Source organism: Aythya ferina, assembly GCF_964211825.1.
Source record: "Aythya ferina genome assembly, chromosome: 5".
Lineage (NCBI taxonomy): Eukaryota > Metazoa > Chordata > Aves > Anseriformes > Anatidae > Aythya > Aythya ferina.
Window position 1 is genome coordinate 36,852,013 of NC_140301.1, and position 12,182 is coordinate 36,864,194.

Consider the following 12,182-nt stretch of genomic DNA (forward strand, 5'->3'; position numbering starts at 1 on the left):
GATTTTACTACAGTCTGAGAAGACTTTACTGCAGTCTGAGAAGGGCAGAGGTTTTGGAATTTTCATTAATATCTTGGAATTTTCACTAATATTCGAGTTAATTACAATATTTCGTATACTACAAAACATACAAAAGCACATGGAAAGCATCCGGGATTTCCTTTCCAAATCCAAAATTTTGTAGGCTGCCTATGATGTAAGGTCGTGCAGTTGCAAAGGAGTGGCGTTGCTTTGTAGCCTTCTGTCAGGTCTTGTATCAGGAAAATTTCGGACAGCAGTCAGCCATTACGTGTGACAGGATGCATTTCAACTGTGTGATCTGAACCTGCTGGTTGTCCTGTTCGTAAACCACTGCCTTTACTTTCTTATTGAATGAAAAGGCTCTGTCTTCATGTAGTAAATCCAAGGTTTCGCTTCTCTTTTTCTACCAAGCTATTACTGAATAGGAAAATACATGCACTGAATGATTTTCAGAGCACTTGTAAATGACTTTCTTTCAGCAATTTGCTAAGGCTTATCGGTGCTGCACCTCTGCGCTGGCGTAACGTAACTTCTGTAGAGTTCTCTTGGAAGGTGTCTGTGTGTGAACGTGGTGTTCAGAATTAGAGAAGACAAAAAATTAAAATGAGCCTGACTCCAGTAGGTGTGCTTTAGGCTAAATTTCAACAAAGTAGTAAAACCTTGCAATCTGTGATAAAAATCGGGCTTCGCTCCATAGCAACGGTAACAGTGCTTACCTCAGGGTTATCAAAGAGGAGTGGGAACATTTGGAAGTACTGCAGCCAGATGATGGCTTTAGCAAGCCAGATTTGGAGCCTGGTGTGCAATAGTATCACATCAGCATCCGATCAAATCTGGATTGCTAGACAGCTGTTCTTGCTAGTAAAGGGCCGATATAAAATGTTAACAGTTGTATGCAATGTAAAGTTTTGTAGCTGGCAAACATAGTTACTTGTAAAGTCTGTGACAATGTTTAAAAGAAAAAGCACGTTTTATTAATGACTTACAGCGTAGATTTTATGTGGTGATTCTTTTTATGCTCTTCTTTGATGTAACTGTGGCTGAAATTAGTTACCTCTGTAGTGTGCTGTTCTGGCTGTGGTATAGCTGGCCTATAACTGGCCTATAGCTGCGTCTCCACCCCAGGAGAAAGGGGCTGGCAGCAGTGCAGGGGTATCTGCAGAAGTAACCAGGAACAAACTGCAGTCAAATGCACAAAGCGTGCAGCGCCTATTTCTACGTGATGTGCTGGCACTTGGAAACCCAAGCTGCTGAGTCCCAAGCGGCGTGATAACAATGACAAAGAGATGCAGGTTTTGTGCCCTCACAACTGGTGGAATGTGGGAAGTGTAGGCCCCCAAAGGCATGTGGCATTTCTTAAAATAGCCGGCTGCTTGCTCTTCGGGTTTGGATAGTGTGCGTGCGCGGGTAGCAGTCTCACCACGCTCAGAGTTTTCTTTACAAGATGTACAGAGAAAGTGAAATATAATCATTTCCCTATGTTCCCAGAGGGGAAAGGACTAGATTTTAAATCTTTTCTATGTGTTTGTGGTTGTATCTAATAAATCAGGAATTTTAATTGTTGTCTTTCATGTATAGTAAGTGTTTGGGATAGTGTTTATTGAAGAGTGATTTGAGTATGTTTGCGCTTAAAAGGGCTCGAAGTTTACAGTAATGCTCTCTTTATGAGGGAGGCACTTTAATATAAACCAGATGAAAGCATGATTATTTTAATAGTGATCTTTTAAGTTTCTATTATGTTCTCATTGCTTTCTTTGACTGAACCTGGAAATTTATTGCAGAGCTTAGCTCACCTGCTGTCCTGTCTTTGTAGGCTCACTCAGTAATTGTGTTCCTCTGTTTGGTTTTTGAGCGCGTAAGTAGCACATGAAAAAGATTGTCATTCAACTGCAGAGTTTTAGGCGGTTTATATAAGCAACTTGAGCATCCTGTAAATAATACTTGAAGCCAACAGTTAGTGTATATCTAAAACAATACAGCATGCTTCCTTTTGAAGGTCAGGGATTAAGACTGTTCTGTGATTTCACTTGCTGGATTTACTTCTGTTGAAGTAGTAAAAGAGCGTTTTGTGTTATTTTTCAAAATTCCTCTATGGATGGCTTTTGAAAAAGGCGCTGCTGCTCCATTTATAGGAGTTGCATCTCTCTTGACTGCATGCTCAGTACGAGCATATACAGCAAAGGTTTTCAGCCAGCCAAGCCAAGATTTGCCTGAGTATGGTGGAAATGTGGATGTAAAATTGGTAAGTGCAGGGGGTCAGACACTATCTCATCGTAAAGCATAGATACTTATTTTCTCTGCTCCTCTCCTTTTTCTGCTAATCATATAACAGTGACTATTGCATATTGTGATACTGGCTGATCAGAACAGTGCCCTGAAATTCTGGCCCATCATCAGGTCCAGTGCGCTGTACAGCTCATGCAAAGCGATGCATCCATCTGCATACCCCTTGTGGGTTTGTAAACCGCCTTGTTCGTGAGCCCCATTTTTCAGGCACAGTGCTTGCTTGTGATGCCCTTGAGGTCTCGGCTGCTCACTTGGGCTGCTGGAGGTACACTAGAAGGACATCACGTTGGTGGCAGAGCCAACACCTACGCTACTGGCCTCCCTTTCTGCTCTTATGCTAAACTGGTGCTGAGCTCAAGAAACTGGTATCCTGGTCTTCGCATTTGCTTTTCCCCCTAATTATGCAGGAAAAAAAACGAAAATGTTCCCAAGCAGACTGTTGAGCTGTAAGGTCAGTTTGCTGTATCTGAATATTAGTATTTTTTCCTAGGGCTTTGTATTCCAAGAAAGCCTTGTAAGCACACCTTCCAGGAATGCCTGACAGGAGGAGGTAACTGCTGGTGGAAGTCAGTAGGGCCTGTTTGCGTAAAATCTGTTTTACTAGTTAAGTGGACCCAATAGATGATTGAAGGAGAAAGTGCAACCTCCAGGAATTTGGTTCATGATTTCAGGCATAGAGGAAGTTCTATTGACTGAAGTGAAGCAACTCACGTGCCTACGGATCAGCGTGTTTATTTGCAGTGTGGTTTTGTCTTCAGGAAACAGATGCTTTTAATACAGTGAGGAACAATATGCAGAATAGGTCAAGTGGCATTTCTGTTCTAATTGAATTGTGTAAGCTTTATGCAATTTGTTTAATTATAGAAATAATAGGGCTTAATGTTATTAAGCACAATGTCTTTTTGCATCTGCTGTGCATTAAATCTAAGTGGAGAAATAATCCTATTAATGATGCTGGGTATTTCTGAGTTCCTCACTGCACAGAACTAAAATGCTAGTGCACAAGAGTAGTCACCTTTTGTAAGTCTGTTTCAAATGTCTCTATAAGCACAAATAATGCTGTACGTGCAACTTCGAGATACAGGCATGCAGTACTGTACTGTTTCGAGAGAAAAAAATGCAAATCTGCTGTTTTTTGTTTCTTCTGGAGAAACTGAGTTTTGGATGTAGGTGCTGTAACTGTAATTTTCAGGTAAGGCAAACATCCCCTATTACTTGGGGCCAGAAAGTTTTTGCAGAGACAAGTTTAAAAAACAAACAAAAATAAAGATGAATTCTGTCATTACAGCTGCTTGATTTGCAGTGGTTTGTTTTGAAGCTGCAAAGTGGCAACCTAATGAAATGTGAAATGGAAAAAAAAAAAAAAAACTAGTGTGCTGATAGCATGGCGTTCCCCAAAATGTCAGGGGTGGATTTTCTGACCAGAGTTGTAGTGGGGTGTGTGTGTGTTTATTTTATTTTATATTTAAATGTAAAGATATTCACTTTGTTTTGTGCTTATTGTCTATTCAGCTTCGTTAAATCTTGTGCTGTTCCCTCCTCCTTTATTCCATGATGGAGGTGTAACCGTTCTGTTTCATAACGCGTGCGGTGTAATCTTGGGCATATCTGTAACGGATTCAGCACTTCTGGGATGCATTAAGCATCTGTGCGTGCATAAAAGATGTGTTTTAAGCGCATGCAATAAATCTGTGTAGTTCCTGCGGTGCCGATCTATCTCGCTGTGTGCACTTGGTGCAGATTTCCTATACATTCATTGGAGGGACAGCCCTCCTGGAGGGTGAAAGCCACCATACAAGTACTGAGTGTTTTGCTTGTGTGCAGCATATCTGATGTGTGGCATCATTTGGGTTTTTTGGCAGGAAGTCAGGGAGTGAGGTGGAGGAAGATGTCGGCTGACAGAAATTTGTAGTTACTTTCAGATTAGTTTAGGAACAGCCTGTACCCAGCCAAGGAACAGCCTTGAGCAGTGAAGTATGTATGGCTCACAGGCTGCAGGCTGATCAACCCTAATCCAGACCTCCAAGTTCTACCATGCAATTAAATAGCACAGATGTTTAAACCCCACCAAAGTGCCATTGAGGTTCACGCATGTAGAGAGGTCCAAACAGTGGTATCTGCTTAAAAGGTACAGCATGTGTATGGTACAACTAGCCTACGGTCTTACGAATTAAATATTACACATTTACTGGTAAGGTTAAGTATTCTCTTTTTAAAATTGGCAGTCACCTAGTCCAACCCCCTGCTTCAGCAGCTTGCCCAGGACTGCATCCAGGCAGCTTTTGGGCATCCCTGAGGATGGAGAGTTCATAGCCTCTCTGGGCAACCTAAAGTGAATTAGCAGTTTGCTTTGCCAATGACAATTCAGGCATGAAATCAGTGTAATAGAATATGCGTATGTCTAGTTTTGCCCCCTGAAAAGTGTGTATTGTAAAAACATAAGGACTGAGTGAAAACAAAAGTCTGTCTAGTCTAATATCTTGTCTTCAGTAGTTTCTGTAAATAGATGTGTTAAGGAAGAACAGGACATTCATATATGAACACTTTGAGTTTTCTGAGGCTTCAACATTTTTCAGCTCGGCAACATCCTGAGCCATAATCGATTCCTGCTCAGCTAGCAAGCACCAATGAGTTTCTTCTCTGTGCATTTACCTAATGTTCTTTTGAACTCCTGGCTTTAATGTATTTTTTTTTTCTTTACACATTTAGCACGTACACTGGCAAATAGGCCACAAACTTTGCTAAATGGAAGACAATCTTCTTTTCCTTGTTTTGAGCTAAACTCCTCATGGCTTGAAGACTCTTGTGACGCAAAAGATGGTGGACGGTCCCTTCCCTTTTCACCTTGTTTGAGCTGTTTTTGCTGACATATACTTTCGTGCGTATTTTAGTCACTCAAATGTGCAGCATATTCTGTAGTGCACTTTTCAGAGAGTTTATTTTTTTTGAAAAAATCTTATTTTAATGTTACACTACTAAATTTCTTTCAAAAATAATGCTGACTACTTGTTTTTTTTTTTTTTAAGCCTAAATTGTACAGGTCTGTAATTGAAGATGTCATTAATGATGTCAGAGAAGTTTTTCTGGATGAAGGAGTGGATGAACAAGTTCTTATGGAACTCAAAACAGTAAGTTACAACTGAAAAGATTTTAAATAGACCAATGCACCGAATAGTTCTTGGGTCTGTCTACTGTTGTACGCAGTAAAATACTAATTTTTAATTATCAAAGCAGTGTATTGATCTGCATGTCTGTAGCCCCACATCATTTGGATTGTACTGCTCTAGAAAGAGGTCTGCCCACCTTGTTTACTTGCCCTAATATGGCATGTCAAACTTGACAGAAATTAACAACACATCTGAGTTCACAGTGCAACCGTTTCAGTCCCTGAAAAGTTGTATCACTTCATTAAAAAAGAAAAGGGAAGGAGAATATGTTTATTTTAGAGGTAAAACAATTCTTAAGGTTTCTGTGCCGGAAAAGTAAAATGCTTGCTATACTTGGTGTTTTTGTCTTAGTGAAGATGCTTTTGACTTATTTTCATTGCCAGATTATTGCAGATACTATTTGTGGTTTGCAGAAGTATTGTTCTGGGGGAGTGGTATGTGATAAATCACACTGCGCGTGTCACACTACTCCAAATATCTCTGATTCGGAGTATTCGCTTCATATACAGTGTGTTTGAATTGTTGACAAGGGGCCAAAAGAAAGGCATGGTGTTGACTTGAGCTGTACTCAATGGGTTTGCCATGCCATGCTTCAAAAGCTTCCTGAGCAAAAGTAGAAAGTTCTCAAAAGAGAAAATAAAAGGCAGAAAAAAAGGAAGAAATAAAGTAAAAGGAAATTGTGGAAGTAGTTGCCTGCTTATTTCAGCTGTTGGATAAGGCTTCCTTCAATAAACGGGATGTCCCACATCAAGAGTATTTTCAAAGTATTAAAAAGTGGGTGGCGTATGAACTTTGATTAGAAAGAAACATTTGAAGAATTCTTTTCCATGAAACCGTGACCTGGCTTGAGGGAAAGAGAATGAGCGCTCCAAGAAAAGCACCTGATGTTTGTGTTACAGGTGTGTTCTGCAGATCATGTTAGAAAAGATTCAATGAAGAAAGTGCCAAGAAGAGAAATGAAGGAAGGCTTAGGGAGTCCTAGGCAGGATTTGAGATCACGAGTCTTGGGTGCCCATAGCCTCCCTGACTACAGTGTGTTACAAAATACTCGTGTTACTGTTTTTGCAAGAGCTCTGCTGCTTTGGTGGTTGTGGCTTATCTTGAGAGACTTTCAACTGACAGTCAGCCCCCTGAGCTGAAGGGTTGGAGAGGCTGAGTTTGACACTGTAGTAGAAACTTTCAGTGCTTGTACAGAGACTTTATCTTAGGTACACCGGTATTTTCTGTTAGTGTTTTATCAGGTAATAGTCTTCATGCAACTTGTGTTGAGAAGTTCCAGGAAGAAATGGCTTGGGGAAAGCTGTAATAAAGAATTGATTTTTGTGATGAAAGAGATAAGAAAGAAAGAAGGTAGAGAAGTGGCAAACCTGAAAACTATTTAAAAATATCAGTTTATCTTTATTCATGCTTCTGTTAGGGTTGTTATGATCCTTCCACAAATGGAAAGAAGGAAATGGAAGAAGGAAAGAATGAATGTTAAAGCCCGAACTGATGATTCTGAAGGGACTATTTAATTCTTATTAAAACATTACCTATGTGAAGTTATCTCTTCAATCTGTATTTGCCAGGGGCTTTTTGGCTAAACAAACTGCACGAGATAAACAGTGAAAACAAATTCAATTATGTAGTACTGTCTTTATATCATTACAAGTCTTGCTGAGTAAGAATGGTACAGAAAGATTTCTCTTTTCTTTTTCCAACTAGCTGTGGGAGAACAAGCTGATGCAGTCCAAGGCTGTAGATGGCTTCCATTCAGAAGAGCAGCAGCTTTTGTTGCAGGTGCAACAGCAGCAGCAGCAACAGCAGCAACAACAGCATCACCACCACCATCATCACACACAACCTCAGCCACAGCAGACTGTGCAGCAGCAGTCTCAGCCACAACAGGTTCTTATTCCAACGTCTCAGCAAGGTCAGACTTACTCTTTAACATCTCTGATGAAGGACTCTCAAATTAGACCAACTCCTTCTGTAGCATATTTGAAATCTAGAAGGATGTTTGTACCATGGGTAGCTGTGTCTTTACGTCAAACTTTGTCTCTGCTTGACTCTTTAATGGGTCAAGAGAGCTGTTGTGGTGGAAAAGTATCTTGGCATTTCTTTTAGTCATTCCTCAGAAGATTTTGGAAAAGCTGATTTCTTCTCTTACTACTTAACATATGTTTTCAAAATACATGACTTTCAGGTTGTGGCAAAAATCCATTAACAGCTCCGTAAATTCAAGACAATATACGTATGTGGTTGGCAGCTTATTCACAAGATAGTAATGTCATTAGGAGCAAATTATTTTAAAAAATATTTAAAGAGCTTGTTAAGCGTAAGTAGATGCTAGAATGTGAAAAATACCTCTATAATGGTCTGAATATAAGTAGATGTTTTCATGTAACAGGTTTCAAATGAAAAGCTTAACAGCTGTTTTTTTTATGGTTGTAGCAAATTGTACTGTGGGTGTTCACGGTACATTTGAGTTAGCCGTAAGAGCATTGTTTCTTGTAGTGATTGTCTTGATATTCATTGTCCGTGAATAATGTAAGGGAAACAACATGTTCACCATTTACAATTTAATTTAAAAAATAAGATGAACAGTACTGGATTCTACTGCAAGTTTGCCACATACACAAATCTGCTACCCAGCTGACTACTGACTACTCTGCTTCAGCTGAGTTTTCAGTGTGGTATTGCAATTGTTGCTTAAAGATATTTATCTGTCTTAGTCAGGGACTTCAGTCTTCTTATCAGGTTTCATAGGTCAGGACCTGTGTTGTCATAGGCACAAATTGACCTCCTCTGCTCCACCCTCCCCCCAAAAAAGTTTCTATTCAATACTGAGAACTAGTGTGAAAATAACTTGTTACTGTTTTTTGTTTGTTTGTTTTCTTCTTATATTACTTTGTTTTTGGCTGGAAATAAATCAGTTTGGACTGCCAGTATAAAATTTGTTTTGAGATTTAAGACCCCCTAATGCATCTTGAAAATGAGCTGGGTGTCTTCAACTCTAGTTACAGAATCTGTTTACCCAGACCTCTAGTGGCTGCTTAGATGAATAGCTGTGATGCTACCGATCACATTGCCCACTACTGATCGGAGGTCCCTGTTCCCCCGTTTGTTTCCTAGGGTAAAATACAGTCCTGCGTACAGCAACATGTTTAAAACTGATTAATTGTTGCCCTATGTTGTGTCCTAAGACCAAATGACAATGTGGAGGTTAAATGAATTTGGATATTGAAGCACTTTGATCACAGATACATGTAGTTTAATAAATTACATAACTTCCTTGTTCCCTGGTGGATGTTGTGCAGTGGGAGGATTGGGTGAGTTGGTGTAGTGGTTCTTTACACAACTTGATGCAGTCCCAGAGAGAGGCTGGGACAGTCAGCATGGTTGTTCCTGCTGTGCTGTGTGTGATTCTAGTGCAGGGTCATGGCTTCGTAAAAGTTGGAAAGATGGTCTTGGACCTTGGTGTAGTGTTGTGGGGCTTCCCTCTCAAGAATATTTCCAGAAACTCTCAGTTACCTCAATAATCTTAAGATTACAGGATTTTACAGGATTGCATGGAAAATACCGTGTTGATGATTAGTTCATATTGCTCTGTCACTGTCCAGTTTGTGGTTACTGATGGTGGCACTCACAATCTGTTCCGTAGCATTCTGGACACTTGCACTTACAGATGATCAATAGATTGATTGTTCACATAGCTTAGCCATCTATTTTCTGTAGCACACCAAAACTATTGTGTTGTATGGGACAGGTGTTTGATGATTTTCTTTTACTACATCAAAAATGTCAGCGAAGATCACGTTTGTTAACAGGTGTGCTAACTAGACCGCACTCAAGCTAACTGCTGTGTCCTGTTAACATACTCTTCTTCACCTTGCAACAGTCCTTGCAGTCTGTTTTAGGAGTTAATCACTGTTCGTTGATGTTTTTGGAGAACTTGGATCTGAATGTCAGCTAACTTATAAAAATTTCTTATATACCTTTCATTTCAGAAAAATATTTTAAATTTTGCTTTACATAGGATCAGAGTAGATCAGACTGACGCCATTGAAATAAGATCTGTAAAGCCAAAATAGCCATACCACCTCTCAGAGCTGTTGTTATGTATTGCCTTCACAGTAAAATTTAATAAGGTCAGAAGCTGCTCAGTAGCTCTTTTTGTTCTGAAGCCCAGCTGATGTTTGTGTAATGTCTTTTCGAAGTTATTCTGGCTTGGATGCTTTTTTGGGCCAACTGCATCATTTTCATGAAATGTTATCTTTTTTTTTCTGGTTTTAGCACCTCAGCAGCAGGTTATTGTGCCAGATTCCAAGCTGATACCACATATGAATACATCGGGCATGGTAAGAAAAGCCAAAGTTTATACATACATATGCTGTCATTATATAAGTTGTTTTGACTAAACAGTAAACACAAATCTGGTATTAGTCATCAGAGAAGTAGGACACATCGGTAAAGCTGTCTGTCATTGCTGAGTTCTGCTGCTGTAATGATAGTCCAGGAGAAGTAACCCAGGACGTGGTTTTGGTAACTAATCTAGGACTTACCTTGATGTTCTGCTTTAAGTGGGTTAGACCAAAACTTTATTTAAATTAGAAATTTGGTGAAAATCTGCATGATGATATTCTTGTCATATACCAACACAGCTGTGTTAACTGGTACAAATGTATTGCTAGATGCAGAAAACAACATTAACTGTTCTGAAAATTTAATTTTATAGCAAATGAGAGATTATTTGGCAATTCAGATCTATCTTTTCTGGTCTTATTTTTTAGATTCATGAATTTTATAGGAGGATGTGAAACAGTCTCGTTATTTATCCATTTCTCTCAGTTTTTATCTCAAGAGGTTATTCTTGGTTGTCTTGCTTTAAATGCCCTTGCAGGTCCTTGAAAACAACAGCTAGTAATAGTGAATTTTTATTCTAATTATATATTTATATTTTTTACCACTTCTATCGTAAAAGCACATGAAACAAAGCTTTGTGATTAGACAAAAAGCATCAGCAACTTGCATAACCTTCAGTTCTCCATTAATTAGCTGCTTACCTTATAGAAAAGAATCTGAACTTCATTACTTAAATGGCATGATTTACCCAGAGGCTGAGAGCACAATAATATCTACCTTGTTCTAAAATGTTTTATAACTATTTCGATTTAATTTGTAACTTCCATAGTACAAAAGTTAAATGTTCTGTGTTTTCTTTTCCTGTCTCCATTCAGTTAGACCTCTTTGGGCAAAAATGAGTATGCATGGATTTTAAAACCATGCTATTGCCTAAATGCAGATGAATTGTATATGGCAGAAGACTACTATTCAATAAATACTCTTTTACAGAATTCATTTGGAATTATTGTGTATTTCTAAGAGACTTTTAGGTTGGTACTAGAGACTGGATCTGACCTTGAGTATCTTGGAGTGCAGAGACAAATGAGAATTTATTTATCTGCCTTTGGGACATGAGGATGCAGTAAAGCACTTCCAAGTTTTATTTGGTGTTCTTTTATTTTGGAAATTGTAACTACTATATGGATCAGCCAGTAAGGGGAGATCATGTTTCTTAGGATCAAGAGGTATATGCTCTACCCAGTAACAAAGTTTAAATCCTTTCTGTAGCAGACAGTAATCTCCCGTGGTTCCTCTATGGTGAGGGAAGGGAGGCTTTTCAAAAGGTAATTGACATTAGACCCTTGAAATGGAGAAGCCTCTGGAGAAGTCTAGGTCCCTGTGTGAGTAAAGGACTTATTGCAGATTTTTGTGTTTGGAACTCACGTGATTGTGTTGGAATTCGATTTCCTTGTAAGACAGAATCATTACCCATTGAGAGTCCTTGGCTTTTCTCTTTTAGCCAGATATCTTGAGAGAAAATATCAGTCATTCTGTCAACTGTCAGTACATTGTATGCATATATTCTCACAAAAGAGGTATGTAATTTGGGACTTGAAAATGCAAATCATTTGTAGATTGAAGAAAATTGCAAACTCCTTGTGAAAACAAGATAGGGGAACGTGATCCTTGTTTAAGTACTGTGTTTTCCTTCACATATGAAAGATTGCAAGTAAAATAGCCACCTGAGCAATGCAGTGTTGTATTAGGTCAGCAGACAGGGCAGAGGAGAACAAAATCTGCTGAGCATAAAGACAAACCAAGAAACGCTGTGCAGCTGAGTTCAGGTGTGTTGTTTAGTGATTGTTGTTTGTCTCCTTCCTGTTAAGGAAGGATTTTTTTATATGTAGTATAATGTACAGTTGCTTACAGCCTGCTTTTTCAATTGCGTATGTGCAAACGTTGTAAATAGTGATATAAAAAAAGGTACATATTTTCAGGCAGTGTATTGTGACATTTAACACTTGTGGCTAAAAAGCTTTTCCTGTATTTCAGAGTGCTGCAGCCACTGCAGCTACGTTGGCTCTCCCTGCTGGCGTTACTCCTGTTCAGCAGATACTTACAAATTCAGGTAACTGTCATAACACTGAGGTCAAAGAATGGTTATGTGGGTGCTTGGGAGGGAGAAATCCTGGATTGTACCCCCTGCTATAAAAATCAAAATCTGGGAACCAGCCCTTAGACAGTAGTGTCATCTCTTCAATAAACTCCTGGACTCTTGTTCTCCAGCTGGTTAGTCTTATGAACCTAACAGTGGTTTGGTTAGATTCTGTGCATATCTTCTGTGCTTGTTAGACAGGTACGTGAAACAAGAAGACAGGTTCT

General features: G+C 39.2%; 1 protein-coding gene across 2 annotated transcripts in view; it reads left to right on the forward strand.

Annotated features, from left to right (window-relative positions):
• GTF2A1 (general transcription factor IIA subunit 1) overlaps positions 1–12,182 on the forward strand; it is a 28,248-nt gene that overhangs the window by 1,938 nt on the left and 14,128 nt on the right. The window contains exons 1-5 of one of the 2 annotated variants that reach the window (XM_084522230.1): positions 1,991–2,263; positions 5,334–5,435; positions 7,179–7,386; positions 9,750–9,814; positions 11,853–11,928. In XM_084522230.1, the coding sequence (XP_084378356.1) occupies positions 2,117–2,263; positions 5,334–5,435; positions 7,179–7,386; positions 9,750–9,814; positions 11,853–11,928 (598 nt within the window). In that variant the 5' untranslated portion in view covers positions 1,991–2,116. Of the gene's footprint in view, positions 1–1,990; positions 2,264–5,333; positions 5,436–7,178; positions 7,387–9,749; positions 9,815–11,852; positions 11,929–12,182 lie in introns of those variants that run through there. The other variant, XM_084522231.1, reaches the window with a different exon arrangement.